Below are 23,843 nucleotides of genomic sequence, written 5' to 3'. Positions count from 1 at the left end.
GGCCGGCGCGCGCTCGAGGCGGCCAATCAGCGCCGCGGCGCTCGGCCCGGAGCGCCCTCCGCCCTGCCCGCCGTTCGAAACTCGGCGCCGCCGATCGCCGGGCGGGCGCCGCAGGGCCCGCGCCTCCCATCGCCTCACGGCCGCGGCGACACGCGGCTGGCCGGGCGCCGCGGGCTCCCAGCGATGCGGGTAAGGAACCGGGCGGGCCTGCGGCGGGTTTGGCCCCGTCCCAGCGCCGCGTCCCGGAGCCGCCGAGCCGCCCCCGCCGCCCCGCCCCTTCGCCCGCAGAGTGGCGGGCCCGCCAGCCAATCAGAGGCGGCCTCGCTGTCAACATCGCGGAGCGCGAGGGGCGGCCGCCCAATGGGAGCGCGGGGGCGGGGCCTGGCCCGGGTCGGGGGCGCTGTGGAAGGGACCGTGAGGGGAGCGGGGGTGACCCGGGAGGGGCGCGGGGGCTCCGCGGGAGGGACGCGGCGCTTGGGAGGGCAGGGGGCCCGCCCGGGGCCGGGGAGGGGGCAAGGGCTGGAAGGAGGCGGCCCCTGGGGCGCAGACGTGTCGAGAGGGGTCTCCTCGGGGGCCGAGCCCTTGGGGCCGTTCCTGAGGACACCGCGGCGCTGCAGCCCCAGGCTCGCTGTCCCCCCGCGGGGTCCCGCAGGAGCTCCTTGGGGACGCGGGGCCTGGCGGCGAGGGGGCACCGAGGCTCCCCGGGAGCCCTGAGGGACCTGCGAGGGATCTCGAAGAAGCGGGTCTGGCCCGGGGGGCGATGCGGAACCCCCCGGGCTCGGGGGCTGTGCCCGCTCCGGCGCTTGCGGCGAAACCGGCGCTGATAATTCAGAGTTAAAAAAACCTCGCGGGTTGTTGTTGGGTTTTTTATTTTATTTTATTTTTTCCCGAGCCTGTCCCTTTCTGCAGCGCCGTGGCCGTATAAGGAGCGTGCTGTGCTGCGGGGTCGGGGGATGGCGGCTCGGCGCTCCCGCAGCCCCCTTACAGCTCGCGAAATATTTTTTTTTATTGTAACGGGGTTATGAAACGAGCCCGTGTCACAGCTAAGTCCCACCCATCGCTGTGCTGCTCAGATAGGCCGCCCGTGCTGGGGGCGACTGATCCCACATCCAGCTGCTCCACAGACACTCCCAGCATCATCAGCTTTAGCTGCCAGCTCTGATAACCTCCGAGTTTTCCAGGCTTCTGACCGCTAGAAAAAGAAGAAAGGCTCTTTTTTATTTATTTCTTCTTCTTCTGTATCCCAAGAAGCTCTGCCAAAGGGATATGTGTGTCTCTGGTAACTCCCTTCCCAGAGGAGACGGTGTGAGTGAGTACCCAAAAAAAACCACATTTCTGCTGAGCCAAACAGGCTCCAAGAAAACAGGGGAAAATCAGACAGCTCTCCATCAGCTTCCTTCTGGTGGGAGTATTTTAAATTTCCAAAACTATCTGTTAGAGAGATGTCTCTGTGCACTTAAAAATGAGGAGAACGTGAGTCTGTAAAACCCATCAGTCTTTGTGAGGCCTGTGAAGAGGAAGGGTTGTGCTTTAGAGGTGTTGTGCTCCTTTAAGGCAGCAGGAATTTATTCTTGGCATTATCACAGGATATTTCCTCATGTCTCTTTTCACTCTCCATCCGTGAAATGATCATAAGGTTTTTCTTCAGGGTTAGAACAAGAGCTGAATTCACCAGGGTGGAGAACGTGCTGAAATAAGCACTATATAAGGACTGATTAATTAATCCATTTCGAGTGTTTTCTTAGTGAAAATAAAAGAATCTTTTAGTCTCTCTACAGCCACCCTGCTTTGAGAGCTGTAAGACTACGAGTGTTGTGTGTTTATTTATTTATGGTGCTTTCAGTTAACCAGCTGCTGGTTTGAACTGCTGTGGGACTCCTGTCTGACTGCTTTTTTTTTTGTTGTTTTATTCATCTCCGAGAGATGCAACTCGCAACAGTTTCAAAGCTTTCTGCATTAATGTTATATAATAACAACGAAGAAAGGCAGATATTGGACACAGAAAGGGCAAAGCTGGTCAAGTGCAGTTTGTTTAACTCCCTGTGTTTGTAGTTTTTGGGTGGGTGTGTTTCTCCCAGCGAAGCTGCAGATGCTCAGTCACATTTGAAAGGTGTTCTCACAGAAAGCTTGAAAATGCTCTGGGGAGCTTCAGATTAAAATAAAAAACAACCAAGCAAACCCCAGCAAGGTTGTTTTTACCTGGACCATTCTGCACTGCCAGCCTTTGCAGTGCATTCCAGAGCTGTGCTGAACAATTGGGAATGTCTTTGACCTGCAGGAGTCCCAACAGGCACCAAGTGAAATGAGGAGCTCCTGTGTGCAGATGCAGCCCAGGAGAAGGGAGAGGGGCTGCTTGTGGAATATTTGCACTTTCTGGGGTGTGTTTTAACCAAAACAACCGTCTCTTTAATTCTGTGCCTTCAAACAAAAAAGTCAGATGGTTTTTTTAAGGTAACAAGTTGATTCTTATTTCTGTCTGTTCTCAGGGTAAGATTGGGATCAAGATATGGAAAACTGGGATGTGGTGAATCCTGTACAGGAAATCCCTTCATCTTCTGCTGACTCTGATGTCAGAAACACCCCCAGCTCTGTCTGTAACTCGAACTGTAACAGGTAATGTGCTGAAGGAATTCCCAACAAATATTTTTATTATTTTGGGTTTGCTTAGTTCGAATGTTTTTACAGTAATATTGTTATTAAGGTGAAATAATGTGTAACATTGCAATGTATTTCAGGGTTCTTTTAACTTTCTTTTTAGAGGAAAGCCTTACTGAAAGAACTGTGAGCTCTTCCTTAAATTCTTAGTTAAATTCCATTGCCTCATGTCTCTTGGAATGGGGGAGGAGGGAGGGAACCCGTCCTGGCCAAACTGTAAGAGATCATTTTTTGGGAAGCTCCTGCCTTGTGTGAAGTCATTTTTGGAGAGCAGCAGCTTAGGAAAACTGAGTTGTTTAATGCCTGAGGTATTCCCAGGGAATAAGAAATGCAAGAATGGCCTGATGGCCCAAGTGACAGGTGCTTCTTGACTGCCCTGTTGAGACAAATCACTCCTGCCCACGTCACTCCTGCAAGAGGCCTCAGTCCTGCACTTCCCAAACCACTCTTTGTTGGTGTTTATCTGTTTAGCAATATCTGTGCTGATTATCCTGCCTCTCTCCTTGGAAAGCTGCTGCATTTTCCCAGTGTGTGGGATGAGAGTGAATTCCTCGACACTGGCTTGAAGAACCCCCTCCTGAATGTATCGTTTTTATTCCAAGATGCTGAGAGTCTCAGGGTGTAAATTAAGAGGATCACTCCTTTCCTGGCTGCCCAGCATATGCAGTGTGTTGTTTTGGCCACTGTGTTGCACAAGTGGCACGATAAATAATGGAGCTGTTTTTTCTCCTGTTTCATCAGAAGTCCTTCCTCCAATCCCAATGGAGTTTCTGGTTACTCAGGGAATTCCAGGCCCTCATTAAAGCCTGGCTCTGTTGAGCTCTTTGCCTCCTTTATGCAAGACATCCAGGACATCGGGAATGCTGACACGGAAATTGTGAAGACCTGTGAGGTAACTGATCTTCAGCTTTATTTTGAAGAAAGTTGCATTTAATGGATTTTCTTTGCATTTTGGAAGACAATCTAAGGATGTAGTATGTGGGTTTCTATACACATATATGTGTTTATTCTTCTTGATGAGGCAGATCCATTTACACGTGTGAACGAATCACCTGGCTGGACTTCATTGCAATTTTCAGCTTTTGAACTGAAAAATTTAAACCTTTGAAACTGTAGCACTTCAAGCTGAAGTGATCCTAGGAAAAAGAGTTTTTCTTTCTAAAAATGGTTCTGTTTTGCTTGATTTATTTACACGTTCCATTTGTAAAGATGTGGAGGTGATGAGTTTGCTTCCAGATTTAAAGCAGCACGAGAACAATGATGGAGTTTGGATGAACTAATTCTCCCCAACGCTTTTCCCAATGTTTTTTGCCCTTTTTATTTTATAGATCATCAATATTTTTAGTCATCATAAGGAGCATTAGTTTGCCACACCACGGGCTTGTTCCTGCAGGATTTTGGAGCTTTCTGGCTGTGATCCATCACAGAGTCTCCTGACAGATGCTTAATTTAGGTTCTCTCTAACACCTCCAGGAACAGAATATTGATGTGTGTGTCCTGTGCTTCCAGCACCAGGCTCCATAAACATTGGCATCAAATACTGTTTCAACACCACATTTTGTCATGTTTTAGGAAGATATACATCTGATTTTTTTTAAATAATTTTTTTTATTATTATTTTCATTGCATATTTGTGCATCATGGCCTTTAGCTGGATCGCTGCAGATATTCTTAGTGAAGTGAACGGTTCCCTGGACAGAGGGATGTTTAATTCTCGATTTTAAAACTGCCTTTAATTAATTGAATTAATTAATTGATCCGGATCAGCCTCTCCAAAATCTGCCTGGGGCTTTCCTGCCAGCTGTTTCTTCTTTCAGTGTGCCCTGAGTGACACGTGGGGGGCTGCAGGGATGGGGGGGGGGGGCAAACCACGGGGCTGTTACTCAGCTTTGCATTAAATAGAGGATTCCAAAGCTATTTGTAACTGCAGGAAGAGCTTAAGAGATGCAATATGACTGTATTTTTAATTGTTTTACTCTCTGATTTAATAGACAAGGTGGCTGCAGCTGCTGAGACTGGTGGAAAAACAATGTCAGCAGCAAATAGTTGCCCAGCAGGAGCAGTTCCACCATCAGATCCAGGTAAGTGATGATTTCAGTAATGGTTTGGCCACGCAGGTAGATGAGGCTGAAATGTTTCTTTCCTCCCTCCAAAACAATTCAGAGAGGCAGGTCATGAAAGTGGATGACTGGAATGCTGTTTACTGGATGCTTTATTTGAGACAGAGTCACTGGTAGGAACCATTTCAGGAGAGGTTTGTTGGTTCTTTCTTTTCAGCTATTTTGTTTTCACAAATGTGTGGTTCAGAATGCCCACGGGATAACTGGATTTTGTAGGTTTTTATTGACTGTTAGGCTGTTTAATTTCTGCTTTTGAGCCACTGTAGATTTATTTTCACTAGAAAATGTTGTGCTGCTTGTCATCCCCTCATGCAGACAGCACAGCATAGGAAAACCATCCCTGTAAGAGCTGAACACTTATTTCACCCTTCAGTTGAACAATCTCCTCTCTAACAGTGAAAAATGACCCCTGGGAAGGTTCCCACTTTTGCTGATCCACATTTTTATCCTTTAGAACAGGGGCAATGTCTTTGTATGTATAAGACACAGTAATACTGTAAATATCCAATGCTTAATATCCTCATCATTTTGGTTGCTGTTTTTCCCTTCCCTTTCCTGGTGCCCTCCACACTAGTAGTAATCAGCAGTTCCTGAGCTGAATTAACGAGAGGTACTGTCCTTTTATCCTCTTTCTCCTGCATTCCCCCCCCCTCCCTGTGCCTCCCATCTTGGCATTTTCCTCCCACCAGTGTTTTGTTACCTGTGTTATTTCCTTCCTCTGACTGCAGTGGTTTGATTCACTTGTTGCTGATCGTGGTCTTTACTAATCCATTGTGTTGGCTTGGCTGGTTGTTGTCCTTGTTTTTAGTGGGAAAGGCTGCCTCTGGAAGAGCTGAGGATGTGGTGCCAGCAGGGATTTACTAACTCAACAGATAGTAAATTTACTAAATTTACTAAATCAACAGCTGCAACTTAGTTTGTGGGTGCATTAGATAAAGTAAATGGAGCTGTTCCAAACTTTAAATGGTGACCCAGTGACCTGTGAAAACCCAGCAACTCAACACATTCTACTGAGAATAATGAAAAGGCAGAAAGAATAACCTGTTTGGGGTAGAAAAGCGAGGTGCTGCATCAGCATTGCCAGGCCTGAGAGCAGGTTTGCTCTGGGCTGGCTTTCAAGACCAGCTGTGCTTATAAAAATACATCTTCATCCACGTGAAAATAGGGATCAAAAGACCTTGAGTTCTTTTTGGAGTCAGTGGGGTCAGTCCTTGCCTTGTGTGAGCTGTACAATAGGAGATGAGCTGTCACCACCTGTGGGTCATCCTAAGATCAGACTTCATTAGTGAAGAGGATTTAAAACCAAATTTTCCTGCAATCCCCAAACTTTAGAAACCTTAATTTATTTTCCCCAGGTTTTTCCATCCCTTGCAATTCTTTGTGACCATGCAAAGAGAAGTTAAAATGCAGTTTGGTTGGAATTGTAGCCTTTCACTTTTCCAAGCCAGGGTATTGATGCCAAAGATGAAATGTCAGCAGGGAATCTGATCTCCCTCCTCACCCCCCAGTTCTGGTGTTTCCCTTTTGTTCTCCCTTCCCTGCCTTTCTGCCAGAGTTCAGGCACGGAATTAAAGTGCAAACAATTGCTGCACTCACAACTGAAATCATTAATAGAACAAAAAACTTTGTTATGGAAGAAAACTTCACCCCGAGCTTTTTGTTTGTTTGTTGCTTTGGGCATAGAAAGACCGAGCTGAAATTCAGTTGTTCAATAAAACATCTGAGGCTTGGTCCTGACTAGAGTTACACGTAGATTCCTCTGAAATTGTCTTGTTTTTTTATTTCTTGCTTTAAGAGAACAAATGATTTTTGTTCAACTTGTGCTTTCTACAGCTGTTCAGGGAGGGACATCCTGTAGTCCTGTCCTCAAAATTATTGCAAGGTCTTTTTTTCTTTTTACCTTTCCTGAGGGAATTAATTTGAAATATGTGATTGAGAGCAGCTCTCTAGGCTGCTCTTGTCATGTGTGAGAGGAGTTGTGTGCTCCTGCAGTTCAGTAATCCCAGGATAACTCTGGGGAAGTGCTTTCCATGGGCACTGCTGGGCAATCTTTGCACAGCCCTTGGCAAAGGCATCACTCGTTTCTCAGAGCTGTTCCAGGACTTCCAGTGCACAACTGGAAAACTTGGAAAAAAACCTCCTTGGACACTGAAATAACTCTTTGCAGACATTGCAGCTTAAGTAACCTGGTAAATGGGGTGATCCAGTCAGAGGATTGTTCCATCCCATCAGACACCAGAGCAATCCAAAGGTAGATCTTCGTGTTATCCCATAACATCTAAACTGGGTGTTTTAAAGTCAAGTTTTGTGCAAATCATCTTACAGAGGTGCATTATTCCTATTGGCATAACAGAGGAATGGTTAATCCTTCCAGTGAGGCATCCTTGCAATCCTTAAAAATACACAACATCCAAGTTAAAAACCGGTTTAGACCCAAATTTAGCAGAACACGTTTGTGGGTAGTTTGTCTTTCTCCAGCTGTGGTTCTGAAGGCAGTCAGGCAGGGAATACATTCATGCATGTTTTTGATGTGAATTAATGACTCCCGAGGCCTGGAATTCCCTGCATGGACCGAAGGGTCGTTCCCATGGGCATTGTCCTGTTCCACGCAGTGCGTGCCGCTCTCCTCCATGCATGAGGTGTGTACCCATCTCGGAGCTCCGATTCCGTCACCGATCGCACCGAAGCATCGACACGGATCGGTGGGATCGGTGCCGCTGCCTCACGGGAATTCCGCCTTTCCCTCCGTGCAGCTGATTCAGGCTGAGATCCGGCAGCTGGTGAAGTTTGGGAGCGTCGCCTGGGGAGCCGGGAAGAGCCGGGCTGTGCCTGCCGCGCTGCCAGCCCCTTTCCCGGCAGCTCCGATGGGGATGCGCTCCGAGCTGTGCGAGGAACACGAGAGCATCGCCCATCACCTGCGATCCGGCGACGCCGAGAGCCGGCCCGGCACGGCCCACCTGCAGCAGGAATGCGGAGCCAGCGACGCCTCCACCAACAGCGGCTACGGAACCCTCTCCACATCCGAGCCCAACCCCGGCACGGCCACGGATTCCATGGAGGAGCCTTCCCAAGGACACGGAGCGGGGTCGCAGAGCGGCGCAGTCGTGGCCAGAGTTCAAAATAAAGCGGAACTTTCACCAAAAAGAGCAGGGGGAAATTGTTCACCGGGAAGGAGCAATATCTTGGTTTTTCCTGCTGAATTTGAGCATGAAGTTGATGAAGCTCCGTGTGGGAAGAAAGCCAGGTAAGTGATAAACTTTCCAAGTGTGTTAATTTCTTGCAGGCAGTTCCCATGGAGTAAACAGCTCTTGGTCACTGGGAACGTGCCAGAATTGAATGGAACCTCTGGATCATCAAAAAGCTTTGCTGCTTGATAGCTAAATATATTTGTTTAGCCTGATGTCCCTGTGTGATGCAGGTTTGCACCTGCAGTGTTTATTTGTTGCAGATTTGTTGGGGGAAATACCTTACATGTGTGTGTTTCTTCCCATCCAGTAAATCTCTAACGTCGTGGGCACAGAAGCTGAAACAAAACCAACCAAAAAGGGTAACTGCAGATGAAGTGTGTGAGAACTCTATGCAAGAAAATGAGAAAGTGAAGAAGCCACCACTCGAGAATGTAAGCCTCTTTTTATTCTATTCTGCTTTTTCTGATGCCATTCTTGTCACTGGGACTTTCGCAGAGTTCCAGCGTGTTCTCATCCAGCACATCCTTTCATATTTAGCAATTCCCATTCATGTATTTAAAGTTCATGTGGGCAAAGTTGACTTCTTGCATCGTTCCATACCCAGGCACACAGTGATTTTGGCTTATTTTATTCATCTTTGTCTCACACCTCCCTGAGTGGCCCATGTTGTTTCCTCATGGACATAATGGCCACATTCTCAACTGGTGCTTCGGGTCGTGACAATTTATTGTGCCCTGTCATTTTCTGAGGGATCTTTTGAAGGATCTGTCAGCTGGTGATGCCTCCTTTTTATAGAAAATAGAAATAAATATCTATATATAAAAAATATAAATATATATCTGTATAAATATGTATAAAAATATAAACATTTTTAAGTTATGAGGCATAGCTTAGTTCCCCTTTCAACTGTGATTGCTCTCAACATAAATTATGTAGGTTTGGGTCATGCTGTACAATCACATTTAATCTCTTGGCTTAAAAAGAGCAGTAACATTTATGTGCAATTTAAAAAATATTACACCCTTGATTTCTTTTTTTTTTTCCCCTTACCTTGTGACTTTCCTTATAAATTTGTTCTCCCATTGTCATTTCAGACAAACCTTACTGATGCTGCTTTGCCACCTTTCACTTTTTACCTCAACCAACCGAAGGAAAGTCCCAATTCCTTGGTGTCTGAAGCTTCAGGTAGAGTTCATTTTATTGCACTTGTGTTTCCTTTTCTTTGGAATTCTCATTTTTTTCAGTGCTCTGACTGGAATGCATCTCCAATATGTGCAGGGAGGTGAGGAGGATTTGAGCACTGCCAGGCTTTGATTTAGCATAATTCTGCTTTTCCTGCTCCTGTTTTCAAACTGCTGCAGCTCCTTTGTATCGCTGCTGGCAGATGTAGGACATGCAGCAGTTGGTTTTTTTGTTGGTTTTTTTTTTTCCCCAAATTTCCCAAGATTCAAAGCTGAGCTTTGTGTTTAAAACTGTTTCATAACATAATCACCATTAAAATCACGGCCTGCTATCAAATGACGCTTCAAATACAAGCATCATTGACCTGCTAACGTTGGGGATTCTTAAATTGCTTTTTTGTGGTCGTGGTTTGGCTTTGTTGCTCTGGGGGCTGGATGGGAGGGGTGGTTGCTGGTGGGTTTTGCACAGTTTGGGGGTTGTGGAGGATGAAATCCAAACAACTAATTCCCATATTTTGATCATAACAGGGTGGATTCCTGTCAGTACCAAACAGGGGCACAGGGATGCAGCCCTGCAAACTGTGTAAATTATTGCTGCTTCACAAGCCACTGAGAGAGGGCCACATTTAAGGCATTGGAGTGGGGTTGGGTGTCTGTGTGTGTTCCTCTTGTGCCCCCCTGAGCCCTGGCAGTGTGTCCTGCACGTCCCACAGTGCTGCCCAACACCAAAACGAGGAGTCTGGAGTATCCAGTGGCTGCCTGGGATCATCCCCTGGGTGACACCAGCTTTAAGGGCTACACTGGAATCATTAGAAATACAAAAAGCTGTGCTAATTGAGGATTTACCCCCTCAAAATCAGTGCCTGTGCTGCTGTGTGATGTGATGTGATGTCATGCTGCTTCTCTTGCCTGTGCCTTGCACTGAGATTTTTGTCCCTCCTGGTACCCAATGCTCTAATAAGATCCTTAAGCAGTAGATGCAAAGAACTAACACAGCATTCTCGTGGAAGACAAAATAACATTCCACTGATGGATTTTGGGACTCCTGTTCTGTAGCCCTGAGCTTGAAATTTATCTTTTTTTTTTTTTTTTTTTCCCTTTTGATGTTTCTTCTTTGTCAGGACTTTCATACTGGAAGTCAGATGAAAAGGAGCTGTATCACACTCTACCAGAGAATTTCAGAAGTGAGTTTGCTGATGTTTTCTCCACGAAAGTATCAGCAGATCAGGTAAACTTGGGATGGGGTTAAAAGTTGTCGTGTAATTCCTTGTCATCTTTGCTTTTTTTTTTCCTGTGCTGCAAAGAAGCAGCCCTCCAGAATTTAACTTCTCTGTGAGAACTCTTTTGTTAGCTCAGTCTCTCCTCCTCTGCTCCTTCATTATTCCTGTACCCCCACTAACCTCACTTGGAATTTACTGTCCTTCTTTTGTTATTCTGAAGAAACTGTGTAGGACATGAAAAGTGACTCATTTGTGTGTTAAAGGTGCCTCCTTAAAGACCCTTTTTTAACCTGGGTGCATTAAATGAAGCTGCCTTCTATCCTGAACTGCTTTATTAGCTAAACCCACCCCAAAGCTGCTTTTGTTTTTATTATTATTATTTATTTGGGGGATGGAGGATTGTGTTCCCAAAAAGTAACGCAGCAATTTTGCCTGTTGAAGTTGTCTCCTGCTGAGGAAAGGAAGTTGTCATCCCTGAAGGATATTTATCATAAAAGACAAAGGGAAAACAAGCAGATGCCAGACCAGAATGTTTTGCCTTCTTCCCAGTCGAGTCACCCACCAGAGGTAACACCAATTTCTTTACTTCCCGGCTCAGTTGAGGATCTGTTGAATCCAGGGCTGGTTTCCCATCAACCGGCCCCTGCTGCCACCTCCAGTGCTCGGCTGGAACAGCACTTTGAGGGATGAACCAGCCCGGGAAAGGATCCAGCTGAGAGAGGAACCTCTGGGAACAGCCCGAGGGAAGAGGAACCTTTGCAGCACAGCCCTGAGGATGGGGCAGGTGCTGGGAATGCTCCTGGAATGCCCTGGAACTGCAGGGGCACAGGCAGGGTTTCCTTAGTGCTTCCCATGAAACAGCACAGGTTGTGCAAATGATTCTTTACCATCTCTCTTTTTTTTACCCAGCTCTCAGTCCTGTGCATGATCCAGTCACGATGGGTGATGTGGGACTGTGTTGTTTAGATAATTCATGAAGTGCTTTTCTAACCTACACAGTTATTGTTTCAACACACAGACAGATCATAGACCTTCTGTTTGCATAAGGGAAGTTTCAAAGGCTGTCTGGATATGTCCTTTATTAATGGAAGCTTAGAAATTTGGGAATGTGTATTGTCATTTAAGTGTTACAGGCACCTTCTTACTTGTCACTGCCAAATGATTTGCAGCAATATTCAGTGTAATGCCTGCAGGGTTATATTATTTACTGGTGTCTTCAGATCAGCTCCATTTCCAGGCACAGAAGTGAAATCACAATATTTTTTTAGCGTTGTGACTTCTCTCCTAGATCCTGACGTTGGACCCAACCCTGCACATGAAGCCAGCCCAGCAGAGCCGGGCACGCTGTTTTTTCCACATTCCCGAGGAGATCACCCCCTTTTCTCCAGACTCCATGGCAGAGCCAGGATTTCCCAGCCATTGTGACACAGACTCTTTCTCACAGACCAGTCGTTCTTCTCAGTTAGGTGATTGTCCCCCCCACCCTGGCAGCAGCAGAGCTGTGTCCCTGCCCCTCTGGAGAAATCCCCCTTCCCAAGGGGAAAGCAGGAGCAGCTCCCCCTTCCCAAAGGCTGATCCTGACGGCTCAATCAGCACCGAGGAGGAGCAAACCCCAACTTTAACTCCATCCTCTGGGGCTCAGGGTGCTGACAGCACTTGGCCAGATTATAGCCTTGCAGTAGCACCTGTTGAAGACCCCGTGGTAATGTCACAGTAAGTAATTTTTCCTTGGTTTTTTAAAATTCAGAGTTGTTACTTTCATGGAAAAAACGAAACAAAAATAGCAGCGAACCAAAAGAAACATGTAAATTCTTTTTGCTTAGAACAGAGCTGGACATTCCAGCTTTCTTCTCTCATTTTTAATTCTCTTTTCCCCCCTTAAAATACAGCTGGGGTACAAATAGAACAATCATTTTCCACTTCTTACAGTTGTCTTTCTTTAGCCATCCTATTAATTTTCTTTATCCTACAATATTTAGTCTTCTTTAGACCGTGCTATTTATTCCAAGGTACAGTATTTGTGTTTTGTCCTCCTTGGACGTCAAAGCCTTAACTGGAAGGCAAAACAATTTTCTAGGTTTTATTTGGTTATTTCTCTTTATACATAAAAATAAAAACACATCCTTCCTTCACGGGCTGCGGGAGGGGGTTCATTTAGGCAGAGAATTTCAAATTTCGGGGTTGGGGTGTCTGTTTTCCTTTTTAAAATCAAAGGGTGGGAGAAGCACAGAATTCCTGGATTTGGGAAAAATAAATCCTCACTGTTGAAGCTCTCATGCTTTGCACATGGACAGGCAGACAGGGCACACATTCCATGTGGGAGAGCTTGTGGAAAACAAAGCTTTGCATTGTGGTTTTATGTGCTATTTGTGTATAATAACCATAATTTCTATTTCTAAGGCAGAGAAACCTTTGCATTAATAAATGACAAAACATCCTTTGCTTTAATCTGAACGGAAAAAAAGTTCTGTAAGAGAGATTTGTATGCAGAGTTCATTCTGAGTGAGAAACCCAAATGATTACGTGTGGATAGCTGGATTTTTTTATTTTTTTTTTTAATCTTTTTATCCTGAATTTTCCAACCAGGATTAGGCAGAACCTGAGGGAGAAGCACGCTCGCCACGTCGCTGACCTGCGAGCTTACTACGACTCCGAGATCCAGAGCTTGAAGCAGCAGCTGGAGGCAAAGCAGAGAATTCCTTCTGCTCAGGACCTGAGGAAAATCAACCAAAGCCTTGCTGACAGGTGCTGTTTGTCCTTCCTCGCTGGCTCCCTCTTTTCTTGGTGTGTTTACACTTTAAAATCTGGGTATCTTGGTGTTGGAATGTTTGGAAAAGTTTGTGTCGCTCTTCAGTTCTGGAGGTTTCGTGGATCTGGGTTATTGATATTGCCCCATTAAATGTAAATTGTGCATTATTTAATGCAGCTGTTTAAGCTGGGGCTGCCCCAGCCCTGGAAGTGTCCAAGGCCAGGTTGGACGGGGCTTGGAGCAACCTGTACTAGTGGAAGGTGTCCCTGCCCAGGGCAGGGGTTTGGAACGAGGTGATCTTCAAGGTCCCTTCCCACCCAAACCATCCCAGGATTCTGTGAAGATCAGTTTGGAGCACCAAGTACGAGCTTTCCTTGGGAATGGCTGGCAGGCAGGGGGATCCAAAGCAATCTGATGGGAATGATCTGTGTTGTCCTCCTTCACCCTTCATGCCAGAACTGCAGATGATGCAGGACTGGTGCTGAGGTCACCGGTGGCTTTGTGTGCCCCACCTGTGTATTCCACTGGAGCTTGAATTCCTGGGGAGGCTCGAGGAAGGAAAGAAGGCTGTGAAATGCAGGTTTATTATCTGAAGATTTGTGTCATCTGTGTGTTCTCAGTAGGTGTGAGCAGCTGGATGCAGCTCTGAACGAAGCCAGTGCTCGCATAAAAGCCCTGGAAAATAAGAATAATCTGCTGGAAAAGCAAGTGGTAAGTGTGTGTTCTTCAATCAAGTTGCATTTTTAGTAAAAGAGCACGAGAAAAGCTTGTTCACTATTGAGCTGACCTGTGTTCCTGTGCTTTTGTCTTTTTATTTTCAACCTTTTCTCTTAAAATGTGACATCAGCCAGCATGTTACACCACTGATTTTCCCAGCTGAGTTTCTTAGGACTCTCTACCTGAATCCTCAGCACTTTCACTCATGAACTTTTTTCCAGATCAGCAAAGAGTTCATGAGTGAAACCTTGTGATGTATCTATCATGTTTCTCTCTAAATTTTCCTAATTTATTGAATTTTTTTTTTTTAAATTACTTTCTTATTCGAGCTGTGACAAAAGCAAATCTCACCTGTGCTGGGGCAGAAATAAGTATAAATTATACAGTATAGATACTTATATAAGTTATATTTACATGATGTTTTTGGCCAGGCCAGACCTCTTTAGTTGTGCATAAATAATAAATTTGACATAAATAAATGTCAAATCACAGGACACTTTGTCCTGTCAGCTGGACACCTGCAGAGACCAATTCCCACATTTTTCCGTGCTGGGAATCAAATCAATCCTCAGAGATCAGAGCCCTCACCTCTAGATATCATAACCCCTATAAAATAAATGCCTCTTTGGGGTTTCCAGTCTTCACTTCCATTCTTGAAGCATCACAGAAATGAGCAAAAAAAAATCCCGTTGAATTCACCCTCGGTTTCCGTTTGGATGATTACAATAAATAATAATTTATTTTTGCCCTGAAAGAAATCATCTCCCAGGGAAGGATGTTTAAAGGATGTTTTCTCTCCTCCAGGCAGAGTGGAGGGAGCGTTTCCAGGCCCTCAGCAGCACTTCCAAGGCTCTGCAGGAGCGGCTGGAGGAGATGAGGACGAGCCACAAGGAGAAGGACAACACCATCAGCCGCCTGCAGTCCAGGCTCAGGGAGCTGGAGGAAGCTTTTGAGAAGGCCTACAAGTTATCTGACAACAAAAACAGCAGGCTGAAGGAAGAAAACAAAATGTTTCAGAATGTAAGTGAGGTTATTTTGGGCAGTTATTTTTTTCCTCTCTTTAGTCCATCTCCAATGAACTTAATTTCTGATACCTCATCACAGCTTTGATAAAGCTGTTCATTGTGTGTGATTTTAGGCTGAATCAAAGGAATTGTTCCTCTGGTTCTTCAGGAGCAGCTTTATGGAGTGTTTAAATGGATTGGCCAAATGGGTATTAGCTTGGAAAAGCTACTTCATGCTTTCATTTCTTATTTACAATTGAGATTTCAAAATACAAAGTCAGTTTTAGAGGAGTTTTCCTGGGTCATTCATTCAGTTTCTTTAGAGAGAAATGATTTGAAAATTAGAAATACATTCTGCAAGTAGCTCTGTCTCCTCTTGGCCCATCTGTAACTTTCTCTTCCACTTAGAAGATGATAAGGAGAACTGAACAAATACCATTAAAGGACATTTTGGGTCCCCTGTAGTGCTTCTGCATGTGGCAGACAAGCAGTTGGGATGATTTCCTGGCAGTCTGTTAATTGTGGATGGTCTCAGAGTGAGTTTTCGTGCCCTTTTGTTTTGTTTTGTAGCTTTTAGGAGAATACGAGTCCCTTGGAAAAGAACATGAAAGAGTCAAGGTGGGTGCCCTGCAGTTCATTAAAAACCAAACAGGCAAACTGGGGGATAATGGGCCGTGGAAGTGGCTGAATTAACTGAAGCATTTTGCAAAAAAACTCCCGTGGAAAGATCCCTGTTTCTTTTTACTGAGAGCTTCCTGCTCCACCTGCAGAGCCCTGGAGGGAAAAGGGGGAATTTGGGATGTTTTTATTTTCCAGTCACGGGCAGCAAAAATCCTGCAAAATCAAAGCCAGAGGGATTGAATGGACCCTTTGAAATGGGTCCAGGTGTATCTCCATTAATGTGGAGTTCCTTGTTTTTCTTTTCCTGCACTCCTGGGCTTTTCACCCTTTTCTCTGTGTCCTTGTAGGATACATTAAATACAACTGAAAACAGATTGCTCGATGCGAACACGCAGATTGCTGATTTAAAAAGGTAACTGTGAAACTCATTGCTGTTTTACCAATGTGAAATACAGGCTGTGGCCTGAACATCTGCTCCCAGATCATCGAGGCTGTAGATCTTGCCAGTTTAATTACATTTTATGAAGCATTTCTTGTTGGTTTATGTTACTTCTACACACTAAAAATCTTGTTATTTTAGGATGTGTGGTTTTTTTTCTACTTCTGCTGCTGCCACAGCATCAATCTCCTGGTCTTGTCTTTCTAGCCAGGTTACTTGATTTATTTAACTTGGAATTCCAATCCATATTTTTACTTACATTTAGATAGAGATACACAGAATTGTAGCACTTGCTCTTGTCCTCCTGCTTCGTCCGGGGCATCCGAATAAAAATGAGTAAATTAAAAAAATAAATAAAAAAAATAAATGTATCTTCTGTGTCATTGAAACCACCTCATGATGCATCTTTTCTGCTTCCCCCTTAGGACAATTGGAAAACTGGAGGCTCAGCTCAAGCAGGTGGAACACGAAAACACCTTGAAGCTTCGCCACATCACCGAGAACCGGGTGAGGACCTCCTGTGCCAGGTGAGGGAACGTCCCAGCACTGGGAAAAAACAGGGCAGGGGTTTGGGGTGCTTTTTAACGTGTTTTGGCTAAAAGTGGGTCCAGATGAGGTCAGTCCATGGGCTAAAGTGGATTAAACACGTGGAACATAAATCTGGAGACTTCAATTCCCAGGAAATTCTGGAAGGCAAATCAACACTCGGCAGTGTCTCTGATCTTCCCAGAGCAGTGGTAGATGGGGCTCAGTTGCTCAGCTGAATAGGGGTTCCCAAGCTCAACAGAGGATTTGGGGAATAAAACTGAATAAATAATACAAATAAATCTAAATCTGCTGGCACATTGGAGGTTTCCCACGTGTGTCGTTGGTTTGAAAGGCTGATTACAACTTTTTATGGCTCTGAATGCAGTTTGTGCAGGTGTCCTGAGAGCAGGGTGGGAGTTCAGTGACAATCCACACTCTAGTTTGAACTGGGAATTTATTTTAAGAGAATTAAAATTTATCTGGGTTCTTCTTTTGTTCATTTGTTTCTTTGTTAGGTTTTTTTGTTTGAGGGTTTTTTTTTAATGTTTTAAAGATCTAAAAAACTTTATCCTCCTTTGTTTTTTATTACTCAGTTGTGGTTTCTTCAGTGCCTGTCCCACTCAGCACTGATGCTGGGAAGCTCAAAAGGATAATAATTGGGATTTATGGATGTCCACGTGTATTAATTTTGGGAGCTCTGATTTTTTGATGATTATAAAGACACAAGTAATTGATGCATTAATATATTAGAGCGACAACATTTCTGTTTAGAGCTCTTTTAATATTTCTGAACCAGATCCCTCCCCACTGACCAGAAAAAAGGAAGCCCTGGGCAGGGCAGAGGAAGAGCCAATACAGATTTAGAAGTTAATCTGTCCCTAACTGATCTCAGAGGCTCAAGGAAAGCCTCATTCCAATTGAATGCCCAGCAGGATAAATTTACACAATAGTGCTTATGGTTCAGAGCTTGGGGAAACAAGACCCTTTATTTTTTTTTCTAATTATCTATTTTACTGTGTGTAAAAACTCACATTGTTTTGCGGAATCAAGATAAGAATTTACCCACAGATGCTTATTAGTCAATATTTATCACTCTCACTTCATCAGTGGTGGCTTTTTCTTGGGTTTTGTTTTATTCTTTTTCTAATGTTTGGTGTGCAAAGGCCAGCTGGGATCAGATGCTCTGGACTGCTGCAATAATCTCCACCAAATGTTGTCGTGTCAGTGGTTGGGAACTGCAGTTACCCAAACCTTGGGCTGAGTAAGCAGCATTAAATGACAGGAGGATCGTTGGGGAGCTTTGCATCCTGAGCATATTGTGGAATTTAGGCTGAAACCTCAACATGGGACTTTTTAAAAAAAAAAAAATTTTACTTTTACTTTACAAACGTGTTTTAAAAAGCAGTTGTTTTTTCCCCACGGTATTTACAACTTTACTGTGTATTTCTTTCTGTTTACTGGAATAAACAGCAGCTTTTTCTTTAAGGAAAAAAAAAAAAAAAAGAAACAACTCCAAAGCCTTCAGTAATTTTGAAGCTTTTCATTCCCACAGCAAGTTGGGAACTCCTGATGTCAGCAGGAGGAAGTGGCTGATACCAGGAGCTGAATATTCCATCTTCACTGGGCAGCCTTTGGAAGGCCAGCAAAGCCCCAAAGATAACAGATTAGAGGAAGTTTATATTCCTGCCAGGTGAGTTGTTTCCTTCAGCACCTAGCAGGAGGAAAGGTGAAACACTTCTGAAATGAATAAAGTAGAACACTTATAAAAACTTTTATTGACTGGATTTATATTTCTAGATTTTGTACTTGTTAAATGGAGAAAAAAAAAAATCTCAGTGTTGTAAGTGCTGTACAATTCCTTAAAAAAACCCCACCCCACTGAAAATTTGACCATTTTTTCCCCTCCACTGCCTCACATCCTCTAAGGTATCACTCTCCTCCTGAAAAAGATTCTTCCCAAGAAGACTCTTCCACAAACACAACAGAGAAGAAAGAAAATGAGATGTCAGAAGCACCAATTATAAAAGCCTTTAAAGAACTCGAAGAAGGAAAAGTATTTAAAGACTGGGGGACACAGACAGAGAAAGAAGATCCACCAGCCAGTAACTCTTATTTTTGTATTTCTGAGTGTGTTTTATTGGCTTTTCTTTGTTTACATGTCTTTTTGGGTTTGGTATTCTCAGCATTCAGGTCCATCAGGCTTCAGTGAAGGGCTAAAAACAGTGTTCACATGCAAACTCCTGGAGCTTTCCTAAGGAAATTCAAAATTAGAGAGTTCAGTGGCTTGTTTAGAGCAGAGGGAAGGCAAAGGTTGCTGTTGGGTCTCGAGGTGGGGACTCATTCATGTCCTCTTTCCTAAGAATATCTCAGTATTTCCAAGCAGTTACTGGAGCCCTGAGAAAGCTCTGGCTGTTCATCCACTGGAGTTGTGTTCTTGTGGTGGGGGATTGGAATGTCCTTAAGGAAGCTGGGATGTGTGGGATGCACTGAGCTCTTGTAGCAACAGGGATTTAGGAGCCTTGTCCTGAGGAAACATCCAGTCTGTCTTCAGTGCTTGTACTCTTGGCTCAGGCAGGTACTCCAACCTCCTTTCTCAAAAGATGCTTTTGTCTGATTTCCACTGTTTCCTTTAAAATAAAAAAAAAAAGGAAAGAGAGGCCCTCACACTGCAAAGATCCTTTTCCAGAAGTTAAACTGTCTATTCTGTGAGCAGAAGAGAGGCTTGAACAGACAGCACAAAGATGTTGATGTGAGGGAGGCTGAAGTGCAGCCTTTGTCATTTGTTGTTCAGGAGAATATTTGTGAGCTCTCGTATTGAAAAAGAGGGGTTAATACAACACCTCTTGTTTGTTTGTTTGTTTTTAACCAGAAACATCACACCGACGTCAAACCGTTGGGTTTGTTGAAGCTTCTTTAGCTGCCACCCCAGAGAAAGGGAAGGAGCAGCACAGACCCAAAAGGTTCAGCTCCCCTTCAGGCCAGAGATCATCGTCCCTTCCTCCTTCCACCAGGAAAGCCAACACTCCAAGTCAGTGCCTTCCTCAACTTTGCTTTGTGTTGCTGGAAAAGTAGAAGCAGACAATGACAGGAGGGAGCAAAATTAGGGGCAGGATTGCTGCATCACTGACAACCTGAGAAAGGGACTGCCTGGAATCCCAGCAGCTCTGAGTTTATTTTCCATTTGTCTGTGTTGTGATGCACTTGCCATCAAATTTAAATAAACATGGAGACAGCTTTGGAAAGCGTTCCTTTAAGCTGTAAGCACACGAGGGGGGAGGTTCTGCACAGGGAGGTTGAAGGGAGATGAACATGATTTGTCTTTTGCAGCAAGAAGAGAGATAATGCTGGCACCAGTGGCTGTGACGTACAGCCCAAAACGATCTCCCAAAGAAAACCTCTCCCCTGGGTTCAGCCACTTGCTCGGCAGGAATGAAAACACAGTGACAAGGTGCGAGTGTGGGGAATACAGCTGGGTTCTGATGGTTATTAGATTGTTATTATTGTTTTATAGAGGCTTAATGCTGCTGGTTCTGGTCTGGAAAATGAGGCATGTGAAGATTTCTGAACACGAAGCGAAGTTTTACTTTTTAAAATCTGGCAAGGAAAATGTGGAGTGGTTTCCTGTCCTTGGCTTGCAGCAAGAAGGGATGTGGGGTTTGTTAGAGACACAGCACTGATCACTGAATTGTTCTGTGGAGTAGATGCAGATCAGATGTAAATAAAAGTTGAAAGTAGGACCTATCTGCTTGTCCTGGTACTTACAAGCAGGTTAAAATATACATAAACTCACCTTTCTGCTGACTTCCTAAATACTGTGTTTTCTGTAAAAATCTTTGCTTGGCAAAGCTTACAGACTTTAGGAACACACTTTGCTGTGAGATGAAAGTGTGTGTGTGAGGGATAAGAAATGTCCAACACCACTCTGAGAGTTCCTGTGGATGATGAAAGAGGAGCTCAGGGTGTTCAGGAGCAACAGCTTGGTCTGGCTCTGAGAGAAAGCCACACCAATGAGGTGTTTTGGTGTGTGCAAATAGGAGAACATTGGGATATGGTGCTATGAACAGGAATCAGAGGACTTGCAGTGCCTGTGGGATATAAATAGTTTTATAAAACAAATTGATTATTTAACCAGAAGGTGAAAAAGTAGAAAATGCTGTGTTGCCTGACCCCTGGTTTCTAACAAGTCATTGCTGTGTGGTTGCTGCTCTGTAGATTTGATATACTCCTCGATGACCTGGAAGCTGGTGCTACCTCTACTTTACAGCACAATAATCCAAGGAAGAGGCTCCAGTTTCTCTCACTGGATGATGCAGAAGGTAATCTGTCAAAGTGGGGGGAAACTCTTCTGTGTCTTTGTACCACAGTTCCTTCCACAGCTGCTTAACTGCAAAGCTGACCCATTGACTCGACCAAGTCCAACTTTTAAAAATCCCCTTTTAAAACTCTTGTCTTGTCCCTGGAGCCAGAGATTCACCATCCATACAGTATTTTATTTTGATATGTGTGTGTGTGTGTGCACAAACACAGCAGAACAAGAATAATAATTAAATTGAAGAAGAAGGACAACACATATCCCTGGGCTAAACTCAGTTATCCAGTGCATATCTAAGGGGGGTCTGAATCGAGCTGTACCTGAGTCACACTGATAAAATCCTGTTCCTAAACATCACAGATAGCAACGAGTAATAAAACCAGCTCTGTCAGATTTTTTAAATGATTGATTGAACCAAATCTTTTCTGGCTTTCCTAATCCTTGTCACAACGTTATGCTCTTGTTTTTATTTATTGGTGCATTTATTTAGCCTGGTGTTTGCCTGACAGCTGCTCTGCTCGCTGATATTTAGAAATGCACCAGTGGAAGTAATTCCTAATTAGCACAACAGAGGAATCTGTTTGCTAGCCAAAAAAATATGCTGTGCTACGAAGATCACTTGAAAGATGACCCCTGCAAATGTTTTGCATTCTTCTGGGAAGTTGTTTAAGGCGAGGGACTGAGGCTTTGCTTCGCTGTCCTTGCTTCACGCACCACCACCATCACGCCGCTTGTGCTGTTACTGCTTCCTTTCTCTGCCCCGTGTAATCATTTCCCGGACAGGTAACGATGTGAAAACCCCCCTGCTTTGTTGGCAGGAAGGCAGCACTCAGGTGGCAGGCACAGCTCCTGTGCTGAGCCCGTCAGCAGCGGGGCGAGGAAGGCGGCGCTTCGGGACGAGGGGAGCTCAGCTCCCAACCACGAGCGGGCGGCGTCGCCCGGCGAGGAGGATTTCAAATACACGGCGAGGATCACGACTCTGGCCGAAACTGAGAGGCTTTTTGATGAGCTGACTCAAGAAAAGCAACAGGCAAAGATTGTTTTTGTTTTCCAGTTGTGAGAAAACACGGTTGTTGGACGAGAGGGGAGGGAGGGAGCTGGATGTCCACGCAGTGCCCAGTTTGAGGGTCACGCTGGGAATGGGCCGTTATCCCTCCCTGCTCCACTTCCAGACCTTCTCTGTCCCTCATTTCATTAAAGGACACTCACTGGAATGCAAACACAGTGTGAGTGGGGATTGGCACTTTATTATGGTCACAGAAGTGAGTGTTAAAGGACAAAACTGTGCCTGTATCAGTAATCCCTGCACCTCAGCTCTCCTCCTGTAAGAGGAGTTGGGAAGGCTCAGATTGGCTCTTGAGACTCTCATTTACAGCTGAAGTGTTTTCTGTTATTAGATTGAGGCTGCACTGAGTCGAGTTCCTTGTTCTGGGGGAAGAATGACCTTGCAAGCAAGACTGAATCAGGTGAAAAAGCTCCTGCATCTGACTGTCCTGTTAAATTGCTCTTCCACAAAATTTGGGAGTACACAGAGGAAAGTTCTGCTGGGTGGTGTGATTTCTGTGGCAGTTTTTATGTAGGTTTTGGGTTGTATGTTATTGTTTTATATTGTTTATATATATTTTTTGTACATAGGATGCATTTTGCCAAATTGCTGCAAGAATAGTCTGCTCTTGTGATAACACTGAGAGATAAAGGCCATAAATTAACAGCTTGCAGTTCCTATGGAATAGATCCCTGAAACTGTGGACAGGACGTTGTGCTGTAGGAGAAATTGCAAAGTTTAGGTTTTGTTTGGTTGTTTTTTGTCTCCTTGTAAGTATAAATAAGAAGGTAAAAATAAATAGTGTAGGAGGAATACAGGAAGGTGCCTCCTTTGGGAAGCTCTGCAGACTCTTTTAATAGAAACAAGTGTCTCAAAGTTGTGTCTTAAAGGTCTCTGTGAAGCCTCCCAACTTCAGCATTTCTTAAATTCTAATCTTTGTTAGCAGTTAATCAGTTTGAAATTAGAACATCAATACTGCCACTCAACAGGAGTTTCTTAATTTTTAGAAGGATCATTGACATTTTTTATATTACTAATTTTTTTTTTCTTTCTTATCTTTAACTCTTCCTTTTAGGAAGCCTTGGAAGATCGCTTGGAAAGAATTAACAGGGATTTGGGCTTGATAAGAATGACTCTGAAAAGATTCCATGTTTTACGGACCTCTGCCAATCTCTGACAATTCTCTCCTGACTGCAAATATGCTCTTTTCTTTTTTTGGTTGTTTTTTTTGGTGTTGTTTTTTTTTTTTTTGCACTAATATATAATTATGCACTCGGTAAATGCAAATTGTTTTGTATTTTTATAAGCCCTCCAAAGTAGTTTTACAACCATGTTACCCTTTACAAACAGCAATATTTTGTACTTGGGACAGCCACCTCTATTTTAAACATATTTTTCTTACACCTGAGAAATCGACGTTTATCCTGTATTGTAATATTTTTAGAAATATTAATTATTTTTAAATAGTGATACTGAATTTATAATAAGAATAAGAACCTAAAAGGCAGCTTGTTTTCAGAAAATGATAGTGTTGCCCTTTTGCACTTGGTTTTCCTCCACCATTTTATAAATATCGAAGGCTGTGATGTAAATATTAGCCAAGAGGAGATTTTGAACTTTAATACAGAAAAAAGCAACGTGAGCTACCCGTGTTCAAGAGAACTGCTGTTCTAGGGGAAATCCTTCCAACTGAACCCTTCAACATGGACGTTTTTCCTCGTGGCAGAACTGGGAGCAACACTTGCAGTGTGGCTGTGGCAGGGAAAACTCTGCTCTGAACTCCCTGATCTCCAGCAGTGAGCAGGGTTTGATCCTGTGAGCACCAGGACCCACCTGCCAGCAGCCTCCCTGTCTCCCAGCGAACAGCTCAGCTCCAGCTGACTCTCCAGGACTTGGAGCTCCTTTCCCTGAAGTTCCTGGATCCCTGTGCCAGTGTTCCCATTCCCGTGGCCATTTCGTGTGTCTGTGAACAGAAATGCATTTTTCCTTGTTGAAAAATCCAGATTTGCCAGTTGACTTTGGTTTGTATTTTAATATTAAATAAATGTTTAATTAGATTCTTTC

The 23,843-nt window shown here is 44.3% G+C and overlaps 1 protein-coding gene across 7 annotated transcripts; it reads left to right on the top strand.

Moving 5' to 3' along the window:
* The first annotated feature begins 50 nt into the window (after positions 1 to 50).
* MPHOSPH9 (M-phase phosphoprotein 9) lies at positions 51 to 23,843 on the top strand. Of its 7 annotated transcripts, none has more exons than XM_050318181.1 (24): positions 51 to 189; positions 2,487 to 2,613; positions 3,397 to 3,547; positions 4,647 to 4,736; positions 7,529 to 8,019; positions 8,271 to 8,394; positions 9,058 to 9,148; positions 10,266 to 10,372; positions 10,806 to 10,931; positions 11,653 to 12,077; positions 12,951 to 13,109; positions 13,734 to 13,824; positions 14,635 to 14,850; positions 15,405 to 15,452; positions 15,803 to 15,867; positions 16,320 to 16,421; positions 17,975 to 18,112; positions 18,349 to 18,524; positions 19,292 to 19,450; positions 19,750 to 19,870; positions 20,635 to 20,738; positions 21,553 to 21,764; positions 22,132 to 22,200; positions 22,855 to 23,843. In XM_050318181.1, the coding sequence occupies exons 2-24, from the start codon at positions 2,507 to 2,509 to the stop codon at positions 22,954 to 22,956; spliced, it is 3,474 nt and encodes a 1,157-aa protein (XP_050174138.1). In that variant the 5' UTR covers positions 51 to 189; positions 2,487 to 2,506; the 3' UTR covers positions 22,957 to 23,843. The 7 variants fall into 7 exon arrangements, 6 of the variants coding, with proteins under 6 accessions (XP_050174138.1, XP_050174139.1, XP_050174140.1 ...); XM_050318182.1 differs by lacking the exon at positions 51 to 189 and adding an exon at positions 536 to 1,305; XM_050318183.1 differs by lacking the exon at positions 51 to 189 and adding an exon at positions 536 to 1,309 and having other exon boundaries at positions 13,737 to 13,824.

The sequence above is a fragment of the Myiozetetes cayanensis genome, unplaced genomic scaffold (genome assembly GCF_022539395.1).
Source record: "Myiozetetes cayanensis isolate MyiCay16 unplaced genomic scaffold, myiCay2020 scf21, whole genome shotgun sequence".
NCBI classification, from domain to species: domain Eukaryota; kingdom Metazoa; phylum Chordata; class Aves; order Passeriformes; family Tyrannidae; genus Myiozetetes; species Myiozetetes cayanensis.
This window is presented reverse-complemented; position numbering and strand designations above follow the sequence as displayed.